The sequence below is a fragment of the Primulina tabacum genome, chromosome 12 (genome assembly GCF_025594145.1).
Source record: "Primulina tabacum isolate GXHZ01 chromosome 12, ASM2559414v2, whole genome shotgun sequence".
In the NCBI taxonomy this organism is placed as follows: Eukaryota; Viridiplantae; Streptophyta; class Magnoliopsida; order Lamiales; family Gesneriaceae; genus Primulina; species Primulina tabacum.
In genome coordinates, this window is record NC_134561.1 from 38,303,246 (window position 1) to 38,324,819 (window position 21,574).

The window sequence follows — 21,574 nt, forward strand, 5'->3', positions numbered from 1 at the left end:
TAGATATTTGTAGACTTTTTTAAAAAAAATTACAATTCAATTTAACAAAATCAAAATTTCAATATATATTATTTCTTCGAACTAGTAATTATTTAACATAAATAACATCTTCACTTTGAAATAAATTTACTTATTTAAAAAGTAAATATATTTAATATATGAAAAAAATCACAATTCAATTTAACAAAATTAAAATTTCAATCACCGTGTCTATTCAACATGCATAAATAATTAATCAATAAAATTTTATTTTATAAGCATATATAAATAAATTTAATCAATATAGATAAATAGCTAATCAAAACATTATGAAATTTGATAAATTATAAGCAGTTTTTTATGAAAAAATCTAAGGTTCGTTATTGTGAATATGATCAACGTCACTCCATATTCTGTTTGCTATAGTATCTCTCCATGCATTTGCATTTGTTCGTTGTTGTTCTTCAGTGCCAAATATTTGATCAAAGTTTTTATCCTCGTAAATTTGTTTTGATGAAGGTTGTGGAACTTCATTCTCTGGTTCAGCTGGAAATTCATCAGACCGACACTCCTTTCGAAGAAAATTGTGCAATCCGGCACAAGCCAATACAAGCTCCGCCTGTGTTGTATATGGAAATGGATGAGCAGTTTTGAATATTTTGAATCGCGATTTAAATATACCGAATATCCTTTCAATGACGTTTCTCAAAGAGGCATGATGAAGATTGAACAACTCTTTTGTATCTTCAGGGTGACGACCTTGGCCAGTGAATTCTTGGAGATGATAACGAACACCTCTAAAAGGAGGCAAGAATTGATGTCTATTTGCATATCCACAATCCAATAAAAAAATTTTACCTATCGAACATTAATTGTAGAATCAAGTAACCAATGAATAACATATATAATCTTGAAAAATTACAAAAATTTTAGATGTATAGCATATAGAACAAAAAACATACCTTGTGACACTTTAAGCCCGTTATTTCTTGATAAAGCATCTGCCAATATGTTTGAATCATGGGCAGATCCCTCCCACCCACTGAACACATAAATAAATTCTAAATCAAAGTTACAAGCTGCTAAAACATTTTGAAAAATTGTCCTGTGACGATTACGATAACTGTTAGTATCATGCCCAAACACTATTGCTGGAATATGAGTGCCATCAATAGCCCCAATGCAATCCTACAATAAGAAAAACATAATAAAAATTGTGGTACTTATAATAATAACAACTAAAAAGAATTTAATCACTTACTTTAAAATAAGGATAAAATCTTGGACTCTCTCTTTTTTTTTCTGGAACTCCAGATCCAGGTTTGACCATCATATCTGCTGCAATTCTATTCAATGCTCTCAACACTTTGTTGAAGTTTTGGCTAGTATTGCATTGTGATCGACCGAATATTTTACGAATCAAGCAATATCGAGTATTTTGACCAACATTAATTAAAAACATGGCAAGCATTTCTTCAATACAAATATATCTTGTATCTTGCAATAGTGTTTTTCTCTAAGGATGTTGCACATTTTTAAAAATACGTCATGATACATTCTATAAATTTCTCGAAAGTTTATTGGATCCTCTTTTAATATTTTATGGATATAATCGTATCCACATGAAGTTATTGGTCGTCTATTTAAGGGACGATGAACACGTTCGTCATTCATGTTAGTTATATGCTAAGTTAGCACATAGAGAATCCCAAGAATTTCCCTCAACAAATACCTAAAAGTTTCATGTAATTTTTCTTCGAATTCCTCTTCTTCCATTTGATCTTCTACATCGTGTACGTTGATATATGACATTTTAATGAACCACCTGATATCAGACAAGGAATTAGAATAAAATAAGTCTATGAATTTATTGAACATCATTCCATGTAAAACTCAAAATTTATATAAATAATCCAAAAATCCACAATCAGAAAACAAATAAAATGAATATGTCCAGAAATTAAATCACAATATAATTCATTATTGATCATGTCCCTAAAAATACTCATTCATTTAATTTATAGTCTATCCATCCCGAACGCTCTTCAATTGTCATTTTCAAGAAATCCATCTTCTTTGATCTGGTGTTAAGTAAATCAAGCACTTTGTATCGAGTACGATTATCCAAATTTGGGATCTCTTTGATAGCATCCCAACAAGTATCACATGCATTCCCTATTAATTCTATCTTAGAAACTACTTTCTCAAGAGTGTGAGATATTTCACATATATAATTTGGGTCTGTATTTTTGAATGTGCTTGATTTTGCTTCAAACTCAGTCCTATTTCGTTTTTTTGTAGTTGGTGGAACCTCTGAACTTCTGGGCTGAGGGGATAATGGTAAAGCAGAGTCTTCAAAAAATGGAAGCTGGTGTGAAGATTCTTGTTTGTCACTTTGCACGAATTCACCACTATCATAATCAAAGACATAATCATCTAATAAATTAGTTTCCCTATTTTCTTCTATATCAAATGTTCTTGCATCAGTATCATCTCCTAGTTCAATTGAGTATTTTCCAGTAGCAGTTCCAGTCCCGACCGCAATCCTCAAATCTTCATAATCCTCAAAAGTGTCTGTCCGATAATGTTCATGTTTAGGATGAGACTGGTAAAGAACAAAAAACAACAATTGTTAAAACTAGTTATAATTCCAATTATAAATATAAATTTATTATTTTAACTCAAAGACTTTTACCTTGAAATAATCATCCCATACTTCATCTTTAGCAGTGAATTTCTTTGTCACGGAATCCCATCCAAAACCAGAGTTATGACGTATAAGCTTACAATAATTGTTGTATCGTTGTTTGAACCACTTTAAACGAATTTGATATTGTGTAATAGTCTTTTCACATTCAAGTTTTTCGTTTAGAGCAGGAAGTATTTTTTTCTCCACAGTTTTCTTGTTAAATACTCCATTTTTATCACGCCATCCTCGTATTGCGCCATCAACCATGATTTTTAGCAATTCATTACTCTCTTCAGTCGTCCACACATTATATTTTGCTTGTGAATCTCCCATTGTAAGTATTACTTGAGTATGCATAAGATATAAAATATACGGTGATAAGAAGCAAACAAACACATACATTTTACTAGATATTGACCAAAATAAGTAAAATGATATAGAGACAATGATAAAGTGTGATACAAACAATCAAACAATAAGGACTAACAAGTTCAATGTAATTCTATTTCATAAAAAAAATAAAAGAAAAAGAATAAAGAAACGCCTTCAAGTTCAAGTTTTTATATACTCACAACAAAAATTTAACAAAAACAAAAAAAAAAAAAATACAAAAAGCATAAATGAAAGAATTTACCAAAAAAAAATTAGTAGGTTCGTGAATTGGTCTATTTACAGTAAAAATAGCTTTTTTTTTCTTTTCTTTTTTCCCAAGGTAATTTTACTTATTTTTATTTATTTGGTCTTTTGGTGATCCTAACCTATAAGATGAAAATATGAAATCTTTATACTGTCGCTTTGCGCTAAGCACACTGTGTTTGACAAATAAATATATTATTTCAACTGCTATTCAAAATAATTGTACTACTTTCTCAATTATAACTAATTTTGACGAAAACTATTCTTTTCCTTATGAAATTGTTGAAATATTATTAAAATTATTGAATTAAAAATGGTAGCTTAATTTTAATTTATCTAGCAATAGATGTATGTAAGTATTTTATGAAAACAATTGTAACATATGAATTGCCATAACAGATACCAACGATCACAAAGCTTCTCAAGTGTTCTTTCAAATGGAGCCATCTTTTTTTCTCTCAGAATCGTGGAAAATCCATCAACTCACCATGATTTGAATGTATAGAAATCATAATATATTTTTTTATCAAATCAATAACGATTCAAGAAAAGATTCATACCTTTGAAATTTGGAGAAACTCTCGATTTGTCTTTAGAGAGGAGAAAACACCGTCTTTTGAGTGAGAAAGAGAGATATATGGGTGAGAATGAGAAAATGCCGTCTTTTTATTCTATTAAAAGTCTACCAAAATCTCTAGGGTGAGTAGAAGACAATTTTTGAGTTTTTATAGTTGTACCTAGAGTTTTAAGGTTTGTACATAGAGAATTATATTAGAATCATTGTAAATCTATGGAAATATTGAATACCTATAGATTTTTATAGATTTTTAAAAAGTCAAGTTTGAATACCACTATACTTTTCATGACTCTAGAAAAATCTAATTTGGATACCACAAAACTTTTATAGAGTTTATAAAAGTCTATGTTCAATACCTCTAGACTTTTAAACTCTACAAAAGTCAATAAAAATAATTAAATTTCCAAGGTTGAATACACCCCCCGTAATCATTTCGGGAGCATCTCAAATTCCTAGCACGATCTGAATAGGCTAAATCGGCCCATAAGGATACTAAATACAATACTAAACCTTGAGATTCGTTGGTCTCTGTAATATTAATTTATCATAAATGTTATGGTCTTGTAAAGTCAACATTTTTATTTTCTCAATTTTCATCTTATCTAGAGTCCTGAAATTCTGTATATGAATATTTAATAGATAGAAAGAAAATAAAGAGTTAAGTCTTCGAGAACTAAGTAAAAAAATAAATTGAGCTTGTATACAGTTATAACAAATCAAATGGAAATATCGCAGTGCAATAATTCAATATGAGATGACATGTATCTATAATAACATATCGTTAAAAAAATATCTTATAAAGTGAAATGCACTGATTATTAAGTAATATGAAGTTAACATTGTAGGATAGAGAGTTGGCTCCCACCAACATTTCATGCAACACCTTTTCTCATGTATTCAAATAAGATTCCGTGCAATCGATCATTAACGAGTCAATGTGAAATAATATTTTCAGACCGGAGTCACGTATTCAAATAACCATATACTCGGGTTTAATTGTTCATTTAACTCATTTTTCGCGCGAAAATCACATTTTCCAATGGACTAGCAATCTCGTACATTGATCGTTGTCCAGGACTCTAGTCATTCAGTCATTCAATGAGTAAGTAGTTGATCGATAATCATTCAAGAACTAATAACATTTCAGAATTCTAATGTACAGAACAATATGTTTTATATATGTGAGATCCACAATATGGCTCAATATATACAAATAAGTCGGTAGTTATGAAAACTTACGGTAAATTCCGGGTCGAATGCCAAAAGGACCATAATTGAAGGAAAACCGATAATAAACCTGATGATTGAAACTTCATGGTGTAAACCATACAATAATAAAAATGTAAAAAGTTAATGCAAGGCTGATATTTTTGGGCTTATTGAAAAATATTGCCTAATATCAATAAGATAAACAATTATAATAACATTGTATCACTTATATTTTGATGTGATCTTAAATATAATATATGGGAAAAAATATTGTTAGGAAATAATATGGTAACCACTATTTTAAGAATTTTATTGTAAATGTTTACTATTATTATTATTGCATATATATATTTATATTTTATTAATTTAAATTTTGACAAACAAATCAAATTTTTTGGAGGGTTATACTAATTATTTAGGAGATTTTTAACTCCAAACCTGAAAAATGTGGGGAACCCCCACTCTCATTTTTTGTTTCTCAAGCGAAAAAAATTGACATCCCTGTTTTATAGTCTTGTTTCGCGGAAACGTGACATATCAATATTTTCTGACGTCAGATCAACATTAAAGTAAATAAAATCGAAACCAATAAAATGTAAAATTATAATACTAAAACACAAATTTAACAAGTCAGAAAACAAAAAATTAAACATGACGACTTAATTATACGACTAAATTGATTCTCTCGTTTTTTGTAAAATTGAACCATGCATGTCACATACGCAGAAATAGAGGACATATATCAAAAGCATAGTAACCATAAACTCGATCAGTTGTGGATCCTTCCTCGATCTAACTCCGAATTTCTTGGAAAAATCAAGAAACAAAGTAACAAGTTTCATTTTCTTCCCTGATGTAAAAATTCATTAGCATTCATCTCATAGTTGGGATCATCCTCCTTCAGGTCCCGTGACATGGGAGATCAAACTCCACCACAGACGCCGACCTCGTCCTCCTCCTCTTCCTCCGCGGCACCACCGCCCCAGGCTTTAACTCTCCTTCAGCCCTCTTCCAAGAAGAAAACCAAGCCAGTCAAAGTATTCCGCGTCTTCCGCTCCGTCTTCCGATCTTTCCCCATCATAACCCCTGTCTGCAAACTCCCCTCCCTTCCAGGCGGCCGCCTCCCAGAAACACATGGCGCCGCCGCTGGAGTTAGAGTCACCGGGACCCTCTTCGGATACCGTAAAGGCCGTGTCAGCCTCTCCATTCAAGAGAACCCCCGAATTCTACCTATGCTGGTGTTGGAGCTGGCAATGCAGACCCAGGTTCTGCAGAAGGAGATGAGTTTGGGGATGGTGCGCATCGCCTTGGAATGCGAGAAACGGTCGGAGATAGACAAGACGAAGCTTGTGGATGAGCCTCTGTGGACGATGTTTTGCAACGGGAAGAAGATTGGGTACGGCGTGAAGCGGGAGGCTACGGAGGAGGACTTGCATGTGATGGAGGTGCTGAAGGCGGTGTCCATGGGAGCGGGGGTTCTTCCGGGGAAGTCGGAAGTGGAGGGACCCGACGGGGAGATGGCGTACATGCGGGCTCATTTCGAGAGAGTGGTGGGATCCAAGGATTCAGAGACGCTATACATGTTGAGTCCAGATGGTAATAATGGACCTGAATTGAGTATTTTTTTTGTAAGGATATGATGATTATATATATATATATATATATATATATATATATATATATATATATATATATTATATCTTGAACATTTATTGTAAACATAACATATTAAAACAAATTTTGTTTGTTCGGAAATTAGGATATCAGCTTGAGGGAAAAATTATTAAATTTTGAGAACATGGTTTCTGTCCACCTATTTTTCTTTACTCACGAATCTTTATCTGTGAGACGCCTCAACCCTACCGATATTAACAATAAAAAGTAATACTCCTAGCATAAAAAATAATATTTTTCATGGATAATCCAAATAAAAGATTTGTCTCACAAAATACGACTCGTGATACTGTCTTAAAAATTTTCTTTTTAAAAATAAATGGAGTGCCTCATTCATAAAATCAACTGATAACTCAAGTTCAATGTTTAAAATATAGCAGCGGAAGAAAATAAAGTTTGCCGAAAATAACAATTTAAAAATATTCAACAGCTGATAAAATGTCTGAGCATAAAAAGTGTCAAGTGCTGAAACTGAGGTCCTCGGGTGCCACTACTGCCGACCCAAGCTGGCTCACTGGTCCCCGCCCTCGGCCCTGGCCTCATCAGTACCTACAACAATCAAGTCTAGTGAGCCTAAAGACTCAGCATTCAAATATCGTAGGTAACGAGTAAATACTGAAGTAAAATGTGCATGTGATAAAATATCATGTCATGAGGCATACTGAAAATAACTTGTACTGAGCAATTATAATACGTGCATAACTGAACTGAAATCATAGTAAAAATGTTTGCTCCTTGGAGCCCTGTACTGAAATAACTGGTAAAAATTTTCTGTTGAGATTATGGTCTACGCCTGTGGTCCCTGCACCGAACTGAACTGAACGGTAACTGGCTACCGGGGAGTATCAAACTGAACTGGGCTGGCCGGTCACTGGCGACCGGGTGGTACCAAACTGAACTGAGCGGTCACTGACGACCGTATAAAATAATGCTCCCATAATGGTGAATTGACCACAAGCCATATCGCATAAATCTCAAAAAAATAAGTATTTTCTATTTTCATGCACGTAATATAATTAATTGGCATAATGAAAAATCATGTAATTTTACCAACTGGATTGGATTGGATCGTCCCCAGGGTCGCTGCAACCTAACTGTCATGAAGAATATGCAATAGCTTAAACTTGACCAACTATGCAATTTACGTTTGAAAATGCGACAATTACGTCTACCGACTTCGTATTTAATCATGACTCCGAACCAACACTGAACCGACTTATAGTCATGATTAAAATACGTTTAAAATTATGAACTAATGCTCCTAAAATGATGAGGGTCGAAATCTAGGTGAAATGGAGGCCAAAACATGAAACGCTCTTTCGAGAGTCAATTTGGCACATCGCACCGTAAATTCTCGTACGACCTCAAAAATGATCCGAATCACGAACGGTCAAAAACACGACCTTCCCAACTCAAAGGGACACTGTCTAGTCCAAGGCCATAGGCTAAAAGCCAACCGAGAACTCGAACGAGCCACCGAACCGACACCGCAACTTGCTGTAAAATTCCAGCAACTGTACCATTGCGTAACTTGTGTTGTTTTTGAGACTACCGGCCATTGGAGGCGTGAACCACCGACAAGAGACTCTTACCAACATCCCAAGGAGTGATTTGAACCATGGCTAAGGGCCCTAGGCCAGCCACAATCCACGTCACACCATAACTCAACCGAAACTCCAACCGAGAACCAACGTGCATGCGTGTGTAGTGTTTTGCTTTGATCGATGTCTTGCGTCGTTCCAGTGGCCATTTGATTGACCATGGCACGATCTAGACATCTAAGAGCATGGTATGAACCGTGGCTATGGGCTATAGGCCAACCAAGATCCATACCGAGCAACCCAAAACCGAAATGCATATGCTGAAATTTGAAGGGGCCGAAGGGACATGGGGCTGTTGTGATGTTTTTATTAAAACCGAGGAGCCATGGACCAAGCCACCAAAAGGGCGACTTAGTCACGTCTTATACTTGCTAGGGGAGTGATCAAACCATGGTTATAGGCCCTTGGGGCAGCCAAGATCAGATCCTTCCTCCATGACAACAAACTGAATTTTATTTTATTTTTCGAACAAGATTCTGCACTAATGGGGAGGTTGCTGTCATGTGCTCGTTCCAGCATGTATGGAACTGAAACTCACGATCTATCATGGCCCTAACATGTCCTAGTACATGTCTATATGTAGCCTCGAGCCCTTGGAACGATCCATCCCTGAAATCAAAAAAGAACATACCCAAACGTGAAGCATGAAAGTCGAAAAAATCTGTGCAGAATTTTCTTTCTTGTTTTGCTGAAAATTTCGGTTTTTGAAATGATAAAATCTGATCATGTACTGAAAAATAATTAATAATATGACTTGATTGAGGTTTGGAAGAGATCTAGACATGCCTGGTTATCGTTAATAGAAACGAGCGAAACCACAACGACGCGGCACGGAGGAGGTGGAGCGCTTCTCTTGTTCTTTCTAGTTCTCGATTTTTCTCCCTTTATCCCTAGCTATTACTCACGTTTTTTCTACTGAAAAGGGGTCTGATTTCGGTGGGGAGGGAGTGTGATGGAGTGGTTATGAATGGTGAGGAGGATGGTGCAAGATATAAGGATCATATCAAGACCAAGTCTTCATGCATTAGAATTTTGAATTTGAATTGCTATCAAATGATCTCTTGGGTGATTCTAGAGTATAGTGGCCGATTTTATCATGCCAATCAAGGGTTAGGATAGTGTTCTAGTATTAATTAATTAAGGTGAAAAAATAGCTAAAAGAATTAGCATGCTAATCAACCAAGAATGGGTCAAAGGTGAGTTGGCAAGTCCTAGTTTGTTCTTCTAGGGGTGTGGTCGAAAATCTACAAATAAAATGAAGGGAAAATATTGCTATCTAGTTGATAATTAATAACTCTTAAAAGCCTCACTAATCCCTCAAATAATTTATTGAATAAAACCCTTAATTAAGTAACTTAAATGAGCTCATTTCTTAATCACCTCAAATAATTAAATTAAATCCTCAACTAACTTAAATAATTCCTTAAAATTTTTTTTAACTTAAATGAACTTACTTGCTAGCTAAATTAACTTCTGGAAATATTTCTCAAATCTTAAATTCTATTTCAAAACTCCAACTCCAGTCCGACCTCAATGAAATAACTGAAATGCTAAAAATCAAGCTACTGAACTGAAATAATAAAATAATTAACTTCAAACAAATGCATTTAAAATAATCATGCAATGAAGTCAACTAAATTTTAAAAATCTAGAATTATGCATGGCTTATACGTCTACTGATTTACGGGTTCTACACATAAGTTTTTGCCTTTTCTCCTATGTAATTATGATACAGTAAATATGATATAGTATACTTGAAAAAAAATTTAACTCGATCATTATCATTAATATTCATTCAGAAAAATTAGGAGTTAATAATATCCAATAGATTTTTAAATCTGAATTGACGAGAGTGTTGCCACGAAAAAATGAGTGACTTCGAATCCAAGTAAAGCAAAAAGAAAAAGAAGAAGAAAAAAGGAACTAGTTCGTTCCAATAATAATAATAACATAATGTTGCATTTGGATTGGATTTGAAATTACGGATTTTAAATTCATAACAACAAATTTATTGGTTAGTGTAAGCAAATTCACTTGAAAAAATATTGTAAATCCCGAATTTTAATTTTTCGGGTCTTTGCAATGAATTTCAAAATTATTTCAATAAGAAGTCATTTCAAATTTTCAACTCAAATAATTCTTAAAATCCAAAGCTTTCAATTCAAACACAACCATAGATTATTGAAAACTTTCAATATTAAGATCGGTTTGAAACTTAGTTACTCCATGATATATAAAGTATTAAGTTATGTTTAGGAAAAAAATATTTTTTTCGGTCCGTTATGTTTATACTCTTGCGATTTTTGTCGTCTATATAGTCAAATTATAGTTTTAGTCATGTATGTTTATATTTTTGGCAATTTTGGCCTTAAAAACAATGCTGGTTTGAGTTTGATGATTTGACGTCGAAGCTTGTCTGTGTGACAAAAAAAATCTAGGATCTTTCAAGAAATACTTCAAAGTGATTCAAGAGCATATTCTTCTCCAAATCAACATTTCTCAACCCCAATTTGAAAGATCCTCAATTTTTTTGTCACACGGGCAAATTCTGATGTCAAATCATCAAACTCCGGTGAGTCGGGGATTTTCTCATCAAAATTTCCAAAAAAAATAAACATACATGACTAAGACTAGAATTTGAGTATGTAACAGAATAAAATCGCAAGAGAACAACTTAACAGAAGAAATTATTTCACCTTATTTTTATTAATGGTAAGAAGCGGAACTTGTTTAATATGTTTCATTATAATCTCAAATAATCGTTAATAAGTGATTAAGTTTAAATTAATTATGATTTGATGTCATCTTTTAGGAAACGTTCATTTGTTCAGTGGGTGGCGAGGCATAATTAATGCATTGACCAACCAACCATTCATCCATCTGTATCAGTTTTTCCGCCGAAAATTTGGCAGTCCGAAAACTTTTTTTTACACAAAAACTCTTGTGACGGTTTTACGGATCAATTTCGTGGGTCAAATATTTTATTTGGATCATTCATAAAAAAATATTAATTTTTATGTTAAGAGTATTACTTTTTATTGTAAATATAGGTAGGATTTGTTGGGCGCAATAATTGTATCTGTTTGGTAGAGCAATCGAACCGTGGTGCTTGAGCTGCTGTGCGGTTTAAATAATTTGAGTTGCACCATTACTACTAGCCATAGTTGTTGGTAAAGCGGTAAGCACTCGGTCCTATAATTGGTATCAGAGCCAAGGTCACATGTTCGATTCTCATTGATTGCAAGGAGTGCAATTATTGGGAGGGAGATTGTTGGGTGCAATAATTGTCCCTGTTTGGTAGAGCGATCGAACCGTGGTGCTTGAGCTGCTGTGCGGTTTAAAAGATTTGAGTTGCACCATTACTACTAGCTATAGCTTTTGGTAAAGCGGTAAGCACTCGGTCCTACAGGATTGACCCGTTCGTGAGATCGTCTCACAAGAGACTTATTTTTTTTTGTATTCTATTTGAAATTATTATATGAACAAACCTTAGTTTCAACACTGATGCATCACATAATTTCACAGATTCGTGGTGTGCAGTCAATTTTGAGCTTTCGTCTCTTCTATAATTCAGCTCAGAACTCTTATCATTTTGTGTAAAAGATAGACATTACTGTTTTTAATTTTTAATTTTATTTTAATTATTGGAGTAGTTTTTTTATCTCTCAATTTATTATCTTCATATTATCTATATATCTATACTATATAATATTTTAGTAATAGTAGAAACAAAAATCTTGTCTTGATATAATTTTTAGAATTTCGTGCCTCTTTTCAGTTTTTAGACTCCCATTTCCTTTTTCTTGTGAGTAAATTTTTATGTGACGGTCTCACGAATCTTTATCTGTGAGAGATAGGTCAACCTTATCGATATTCACAATAAAAAATAATACTCTTAGCATAAAAAGTGATACTTTTTTATGGATGACCAAAATAAGATATCCGTCTCACAAAATACGATCCGTGAGATCGTCTCACACAAATTTTTGCCTTTTCTTATATGCGCAGCTAAAATGATATATATTAAAAAAATCTTAAAAACTTTTTAAAAATCAGAAAAATTCAAAATTTCAAGTTCAAATTTCAACGCGTGCACATGAGAGCTAGTATTGATAACTTATTATCTCATCTTACAATTTTTTAGCTCCTTATTTTTTTTACACGAACAATTAAATTTATGTCAAAAATCTAAAAAAAACTTATTAAAAATCAAAGCTAGTACACATAATTTATTCTCTCATCGTACAATTTATTATAAAAAAGTTTCAACAAAATAGAAATTCGCAGCTGCCGTGAGTGGATATAGAGCTCATATATTGAAAATGAAACACCGCAAATCTCGAGTATTCTTGAATCTTGATGCTTGTTTTTCATCAATTAGGATAATGGATTAGTCCCTAACAACAAATTAAATACGGCTAACTTTAGATTTTCTCGCACGTAATTTGAAGTTTGGATCCCTGATTTCCGTCGTTATTGATTGATACTTTGCCGCACAATAATAAGAGTTAGTCTATGCTAAAATCATGAATAAATCTCTGTATTTTTATAAAAATTGACATATATGTTAATGATTCAAGGACTAACATTTGACCATATCATAGAGCGATGAATGAGAATACTTTTAGGTTATAAACAGTACAAGAAATATATCATCTCCATAGAGCGAGGAATGATAATACTTTTAGGTTATAAACACAAGAAACCTATCTCCTAAATGAGTTGTCTGTTAGGTGGTATAATCTCTTGAGTTTATAAGACACTTTTTATTATTTTAATATATACAATTGTAACAATACTTCTGACGCAAATGGTATTTATTATACGAGTAAGTCTCTTATGAGACGGTTTCACGAATCTTTAACTGTGAGACCGGTCAACCCTACCAATATCACTACAAGAAAAAGATCTACGACAAAGGTTTTTCACCGTTGTCATAGGTCTTTTAAAACTGTTGTTAAAGCCCATGTTGTTAAAGGGTGCGCTCAAAGACAACTGTTTTTTTCCGTTGTTGTAGCTACAATTTGTCGCCTACAAAATTAGCGACGAATTTATGTAAAACCGTCGCTATTTAGCGACGGATTACAAAACCGTTGCCTACAAATGTAGCGACGGAAATAAAAAACCGTTTTGCTTATGCATTCCGTCCCTACCTTAGCGACGGTTGTATCATGATGTCTGTCGCTAATATTTTCGATAAATTAAAAAAAATTACTTTTAATAAATTAATAAATCTAAAAAAACTTACAATACTACTATGATAACATAATTCCTGATCTTAACTAACACTTAAAAATTTACCAAAAATTAAATGAAAAAAATTACATTATATCGAAACTAAAATCGTGTAAGAGATGAAAATTTTAAGTGTTGTGAAGTGGTAAAATTGTGTAAGAGAAAAAAATTTTAAGTGTTGTGAAGTGGTAAAATTGTGTAAGAGAGAAAAATTTTAAGTGTTGTGAGGTGGGGGTAAGAAAATGGATCGAAAGGGACGGTATTTATAGAATATTTTTCGACGGTTATTTGTTTAAACCGTCGTTTTAATGATAAAACAGTCGCTAATTATGGCGGTTTTCGGTTTGAATTATAACCGTCGCTAAATTTAGCGACGGTAAGGCTTTAACAGTCGCTAATATTAGCGACGGGTTTAGTAAAATTGTCGCTAAGTGAAAACATGCGACTGTTTTCTTTAACCGTCGCTAAATGTAGCGACGGTCGCTACATTTAGCGACGGTTGTAAGTTAAACCGTCGCAATTTTAAAATAGCGACGGTTTTGATTTAACCGTCGTCAAATATGGCGACGATTTTGCAAAAACCGTCGCTAAATATGTCAACAGCTTACACAAACCATTGTCGATTGTCTAAAAAAACGCTAATAAATAACAGTTCACAGAACCGTTGTCATAAATGCTCAAAGACAACGGTTTTATAGAACCGTTGTCATTGACCCTAAAAACCGTTGTCTTTTGATGGGTCAAAAGACAACGGTTTTCATAAAATCGTTGTCTTTTGCTTAAAAAAACGCTCTACGACAACGGTTTTAACTAAAACCGTTGTTAAAAAGTTTATTAACAACGATTTTAGTTAAAACCGTTGTCGTATGTGTGTTGTTGATTTAAAAATTTCTTGTAGTGTATTCACAATAAAAAGTAATACTCTTGGCATAAAAAGTAATATTTTTCATGGATGACCCAAATAAGAGATCCATCTCACAAAATACGACCCGTGAGACAGGGTCACACAAGTTTTTGACTTATTACACACTACTGATTAAAGAGAAGTCATTAATGTTTTGATTTTTCTGATGTTACAATTCGAACACTCGATACTTGAATCTGTGGTAAAGAATCCCTCGATGCAAACATTAGAAAGAGGCTATTTTAAAGAAACTAATTAATGTGGGATATCTTTTTATTGATTCTTAGGAGATCGCTTCAACACTTTTTCCCTAGGTATTAAAATGCATGTCTCCTGCTGAGTGATCTTTGTGAGTTAAGTTGTAGGGTTATTTGGCTGCATGGGGTATCTGATTGCTGATGCCAGGATTCTGTGCTGTTCAATCTGAAACAGTTCATGCAGTTTGCTCTTGAGGTAGCAGTACTCGTGTTCCAAAATTTCCAATGCTCTCAAACAGCTGGCAATACCAAATCAATGAATCAGTTCTTTCTGACAACGTACGTAGTTGCCAAAAAAGAAAGTGAACTCTAGTGGAACACAATCTTTCATGGTAAGAAAAATGCAAAGACATGTATAATTCTGGTAGATGATACTTGTAATAATAGGAGTGTTTTCTAATGCACAAAGAGGGAACAACCCGGGTCTGTTATTTTGCTGGGAAATGGCACGGAAGGCGACGCACACATTTCGAACTCTTTTGGCACCAATGCTGGAACTGCTCCCCACCAGCTGATTCAAATGGATTCCTATTTTCTTGTAATCCAACAACTCTATATCCACCCTAAACACACACACACACACAGAAACCATAATTTACACAAAACCCACATTCAAGAATCAAATGACAACAAAGGATCGAATTAATACGTACAGCAACTCTCTGAGGTTTCTCAAGAGTTTCTCCGTCTCGTGAAAATATATGTTGACCACCTCAGAAACGAAGTCCGGAGACGATTCATCTTGCAGCTGTTGCAACTGCAAGAACTGCTCGTCCAACACACCCTGACAAACATCAAGATTTTTTGAATACAGTTCAATCATACATGTATACTGAACCCAAGAAAGAATAGATTTTGACGATGAGTCAACAAGGAAAATAGACCTGGTGGAAGAGTAAATTGAGCAGCCTGTTCATGTCGGCCCGTAACAGCTCCTCATTGAGACCCAACATCCACAGCGGTAGACCCGTCTTGTCTGATTTCTAAATTTGAATCCCACAAGCCTATTTACGCAGAACAAGTCAAAGATGAAAAGAAACAGAGATCACGATCAAATTTTCGTTCTTCTTTTCACCTTTCCTCGAGGTTTATTAATGGAGAATTTGCCGCTCTTCGCCGGTTTAGGAGTTGGTTACTTGTGGTGATGTAATTGCAAGCTAAGGGGCGGTTAATTTAAAGAGTGGCGATGGATTATAGCACCAAGTTAATGATTTAGTCTGACATATCTCTTGTGAGACGATTTCACGAATCTTTACCTGTGATAGAAATAATATTTTTTTATGGATGACCCAAATAAAAGATCCGTCTCACACAATACGACTCGTGAAACCGTCTCACACAAGTTTTTGCCTTTATTATATTGATTAAAAGGTCTTGTGATCCAATCCTATTGTTTCTGTCTTCTCAGTTGAGTTTGTTACACATAACTGATAAGTACAATTTACTTGATCAAAATGTTTTACAGGTTACTATGTTGATATGCTGATTTACTCAAAATATAGAAAAAAAATGTAGCGAAAACGAGTGTTTCGTTGAAAAAAATAAATGATTTAGTCTATGTTATATTATTTTTTTAGAAATTTTTATTTATCATTACTAATAAGGAATAAATAAAATGTTAAAATCGCTAATTTGAATATATAATAAGCGTTTTTATTTTAATATAAAAACATGTTTCTTAATTTAATTTAACTCCCACATTTATTAAATTAAATTAAATTCACGTTCAAATTATATTTAGTGTAGGAAGTTATTGGCAGGGGTAGGGGGCGTGGTGGAAATCGAGATGAATGTGGGGAATCTACACGACCAAAGTTGGTATTTAGTCCTTCCAAAATTAGTGGCAGATACTAGGTTAGGATGTCTCCAATTATTTTATTAAAATGAAATTCCATTTCAAATTTGTATGTTGGTAATTTATATTTATCTAGATTTGATAACACTATAAAAAAAAATAGCTTTTCGCAGCGCACTATTAACAATACACAATAAAGACACGTTGTTAATAGTATTATTGTGAGGATTCGGACACTAATCACGTTCATAATCAATATTGGGACAATTTAATCAATTATAATAAACATAGTCTAATTTTTTTTTAAACGCGGAACGTAATGGAAATCATTCTAATATACATATCAGTATTCAAGCACAAGTTTGATACTATATACAATCATTCAAAACTCAGGTTCAACAACTAGCTATCACGTGTCCAAACCCTATCTACAGCAACGTCAAAGTCCGTGGTCTCCACTCTATTCATGATCTCTCGTCATCTCCTCGACCCTGATCTTGTCCCACCTGTTGTCATGCACACATACAAACACGACAACAGCCGGATAATTCCGGTGAGAATATAATCCCAGTATAAATCAACGAACATGCAATCATATATATGATACACATAAAAGCATGGACAGATAACAGCAATATGTATCAAAATCTGAAACATAATCAATATAAAACTGTCGACAATGCTCGTGACTCTACGACTCAGACTAGACTCAATCATAGTCTAGGGATCCCAGTTTCCAGACGTTGGCATTTTTATATCGACCAACAGTAATAGAAGAAACTCCGATTCTATCCACGTCGATATAACCAAACATCCAGTGTCTTGACCTATCCGTCACAGACTGTGGCACTATTGCCAATACACTATCTTGTGACATCGTGCAATGTGCCCGTGGCGATCCCACCACTATCAGGCACTTCTGTCACAAGATCACTCGTCTAATACTCGTCTAATACATGCTTCCTATAAATCAATAGAACAACATATAAAATCAAATCAATGCATATAACAACAATAAGTATGTGATTTAGGGAAATTCAAGTATATCCTAGTTGAGTCGATCTCCCAATACCCCATTAACTTATACCTTTCTTTCGTAATCTCGATCTAAAGAATTGGAAGTTCTGAATTCAAGACTGTCTCTGTCAATCTGAAATGACATATCGAGAATAATAATATCAACATTCCATTCCCAATTCAATACTGAATCTGATCAATTTGAATCTAATTCAAATCAACGGTTTAACGGCACAATCCCGATATCCCAATCAGTACAATATCAACAGATATCAATTACAAATCATAACCAATAGTCAAAATAATCCATGATCGTAGAAATTTGAATAATTTCAATCCAATATCTGAAAAATCATAACAATTGCATAAACGGTCTGTTCTTCGATCTGACTTCAAATATACGATTACTGATATCGCAAGAACACCTTATATGAATCATATCTAATTCTTTTAATCTCCTAATTTCAAATCATGTCAGAAATCAATAAAACTTACGTCCTGTTGTAGCCGTTGACGAGAGGATCACAGAACTGTGTTCGGATTAAAAATCGGATCACCGGTACATGCAAAATCACAATTCTAGTATCAAATGAAGCTTGAGAGAAATTTTCTGGAAAGTCTCGACTCTTTCTTCCTGTAGATGCCGAGGGAGATGAGAATATATATCTCAAGCAAGCATGGTATGCCAAGTGTCCCACTCAAGCCAATATTGCACTTTAGACCCTGAATTCTTCACTATTTGCAATTTGGTCCTCAAAACTCTTTTTAATTTCATTTCAATCCTAATTAATTAAAAAAATCGTGGAATCTAATTCATCATTCCAAAATTCGTAAATTAAATAATTTCGGATTAAAATGATATAATCTCGAGCCTTACAATTATTAACAGCGTACATGTTTATGTGCGCTGTTAATATTACAAAAAATTAAAAAAAAATCGTGTGTAGACATTAACGGCGTACATTAATCGCACACCGTCAATATTATTGTTTACGACATGCATATTATTACACGCTGCGAAAATGGGCGTCCAATTTCATTTGATTCATGACATGCATATTTAGTGACGGTAAATAAAACCGTCGCAATTTTTAAATTAAAACCGTCGCTATGTTTACCGACTTGAACCATCTTACAATATCATGTTAAAATCCAATGAAAATGCCTAAATTATATTTTAAAAAAGAAAGAAAGACACATACCTAAAACTGATTATACATATAGAATCAAGAATGAAAAAAAAAAGATATAAGACCAAAAATACAATTTTTTCTTTACATATATTCAAGTTTGAAATATTTATATAAGAACTATTTGAGCTCGATGTGATCAAACTTGGATCTAAACCAGCTCCAAAATCAATTCTACAGCAAGTTAAAGCTTCACCGGTAGAATTTTTTTTTTCAAAACAACGTCGTGTAATTGGGAGTGCTCGACTTTGGTTAGAATCAATATCATGACTACCTCACTCATTTGGAAAATGATAATGTATAATAATTATATTTATTCATATAAAAATAATTTAAAATTGAAGAAAAAGGTTTCTTAATATAATATTATGAAACTATTTACGAAGCCTGGGTGATATATATATATAGATCAGTGGCCAAAAAGGTTGGCGTGCATTTAGGCAGAAACCTGGCTGCAGGAGTGTGCGGCGGTAATGCCTGACTCCCATCCCTCCCGACAGATGCCTGTGCATGCAGCCATTGCCCATTCGTTCACTCATTCACATTTCTGCTCTTAAATTAATTAACCCCACCTGACAGACTTTTCCCACACACGTCCCCCCTACTGAACGAAGCATTGTTTTGTCCGGTATTGTTATTTTATAATATAAAATGGTAAACCTTTTAGCATCGTGGTTTGAGCACAGGTTTCAGGCGCCTGGTGAAAGAAAGGAGGACTGGTAATGATTTTTGACAACGCAGGAGAGTTAGTGGACACGTAGCGGGCATGGTGGTACATTTTCATTAGTTTTCCACCTTCTCTTTTCGTTTCTTTTTCCATTTCTTCTATGAAAGAGTTGCCTCTTTCTTGGAGAATTTCTTTACATTATGGATGTGCTATATATATATATATTGGGATATAGTAATTTTCTTTAGGTGCAGCGCCAAATGAACAAAAACTCAAAAGTATTGGAAAACAAGTAGGAACTCGTTTGCCTAAGGATGGACTGATCCAAAAGCCCATCTTTGCTTGTGGTTTGTGGTGGGCAACTTGACATCGGAGGCCAACCCTATGGCTTGAAGAAACCGAAACCATGTCATATCGATTTGCCACCATTCGATCCCATGCCTCGCCGAGTACTCGAAGGCGTGGTGATTATTATGCTAACCCTCACCAAACGCAAGCAATGTACCCACCTAGAAATTCAAATTCAATTCAGTAATGGAGATGATCAATTAATTGTTTCCAAGAATGATAATCCCACAAGCAATGGACAGTTGACGATTTCATTTCCGGTTCCGGACTTTGCAACTTTAAAGAATAGATAGATAAAAAAGCAAAGGTACCAATTATTTCGAGATAGATCATCACCCGTATTCCACGCTTGTTTTCCCCAAACATGGCAAGCCGAGTTCACCAGCCAAGTGATTTGGTACACCCACACGATTCTCACACCCTGCGATACAAGAAATACCATAATGACATTAACAATCCACATTTAGCTGTTATGATTAAATCATAAACTTCTTTTTAATGCTAATATTGTCCAAATATCATATAGTTTTGATTAGTACATCAACATTTTACGCAATAAAAGTACTGTCTATTGGGAAGATCTCAGTTTCAACGAAATCCCTTGCAAGAGCTGCTACCTTCTAGCCTCCAATATTCGAAATAGTATTAAGGCTCCAAAAATAAATAAATATGAACGGCCAACTACAGTTTTGTCGATTCTACCCGTTCAGGTAGGATTGAATAGGAGGATGACAGATTTTCAAAGTCAATGGAACAAAATTTATATTCGACTGTGAAAGTGAGTCTCATATTGCATGCTATTTAAAGAAACTTGTAAAAGAGTTGTTTCTCCAAATCACCAACATTGTAGTAATGAACAGTAGTGCCACTTCCCAGTGTAGGGGAACCCTCCGAGGGCATATAGTAGAGGGCCTCAAGAGCAATCGGATAGACAACATAAGTTCTTTGAAGAAACTTGTGCAAGGGTTGTTTCTCCAAATCACCAACTTTGTTGGGATTCCCGCATTGCAAAATATACCCATGAACACTCGCGAGAGATTGTGTATATGTTTATATTCAAACAATTGGAATACTGAAAATACCCTTTCAGTTATACTGCTGGTATCGAAAGCCAACTCATGTTGCTGAACCAGAATCCTTCGAGGGGGCTGTGAGGGTTTTTCTCTGTATCACAAAACTGATATTTGTGGTACCGATGTGTGCTCACTCAGTCAGTTGGATTTCAAGACAAAAAACAAAGCGCAAATCTTTTTCCTTTTTGTTTTCCTTTTTTTATTGATTCTACATCATGCGAAATCTTGGTTCTGTGGTACCAGGCAAAAGAATCCAACTTGAAGGGCTTGAACACCACAGTACGCGAAGAAGTATTCCAGCAATTTGGAAAGCTTGAAACTCCGGTGAGAAAGATTTCTGTGGAAAGAAAGGGTGATGTCCAAAAGGCCCGAGATGGCATACAATCCTACGGCAACAGAAAATGCTCCCCAATTGAATGTGAATGGAGCGGCAATACACAGCAAATGCATAGCCACAAGTACCCCAACTGTGGCCATATCCAAAGAATTCCACTTTCTGCCCCAATAAATATTCTTCCTCCCCTTAACTACAACATCAGATAGCAAAATCATGCCAAAGCTAGAATCTTTTTCATTTCCCGGGACAGGAATTGATGCTGCCCGGAAAATTATCAGGACCCTTGAACCGTTTCTGTTTCTCTATATAAATACACCGTGAATTAGTGAGTGATTTTTGTTTCTCAGGTCTCTCCAACCTACTGCATTTTGCATCACATCCAGTGC

The 21,574-nt window shown here is 34.3% G+C and overlaps 4 protein-coding genes across 4 annotated transcripts; 1 reads left to right on the forward strand and 3 right to left on the reverse strand.

The window, feature by feature from the left end:
• Positions 1-349: 349 nt before the first annotated feature.
• Positions 350-1,309, reverse strand: LOC142520435 (uncharacterized). Its single transcript, XM_075623410.1, has 3 exons — positions 1,241-1,309; positions 942-1,167; positions 350-837 (listed from the first exon to the last, which is right to left on the reverse strand). The coding sequence occupies exons 1-3, from the start codon at positions 1,307-1,309 to the stop codon at positions 350-352; spliced, it is 783 nt and encodes a 260-aa protein (XP_075479525.1).
• Positions 1,310-1,984: 675 nt separating this feature from the next.
• On the reverse strand, positions 1,985-3,001 carry LOC142520437 (uncharacterized protein At2g29880-like). Its single transcript, XM_075623411.1, has 2 exons — positions 2,675-3,001; positions 1,985-2,584 (listed from the first exon to the last, which is right to left on the reverse strand). Exons 1-2 carry the CDS (start codon positions 2,999-3,001, stop codon positions 1,985-1,987), a joined length of 927 nt encoding a protein of 308 aa, XP_075479526.1.
• A 2,978-nt stretch (positions 3,002-5,979) lies between these two features.
• LOC142521144 (protein MIZU-KUSSEI 1-like) lies at positions 5,980-6,823 on the forward strand. The gene has a single exon (XM_075624364.1). The coding sequence runs from the start codon at positions 6,005-6,007 to the stop codon at positions 6,728-6,730; it is 726 nt and encodes a 241-aa protein (XP_075480479.1). The 5' UTR covers positions 5,980-6,004; the 3' UTR covers positions 6,731-6,823.
• Positions 6,824-14,664: 7,841 nt separating this feature from the next.
• Positions 14,665-15,939, reverse strand: LOC142521143 (pseudo histidine-containing phosphotransfer protein 6-like). Its single transcript, XM_075624363.1, has 4 exons — positions 15,646-15,939; positions 15,415-15,545; positions 15,181-15,324; positions 14,665-15,000 (listed from the first exon to the last, which is right to left on the reverse strand). The coding sequence occupies exons 1-4, from the start codon at positions 15,712-15,714 to the stop codon at positions 14,859-14,861; spliced, it is 486 nt and encodes a 161-aa protein (XP_075480478.1). The 5' UTR covers positions 15,715-15,939; the 3' UTR covers positions 14,665-14,858.
• Positions 15,940-21,574: the final 5,635 nt, after the last annotated feature.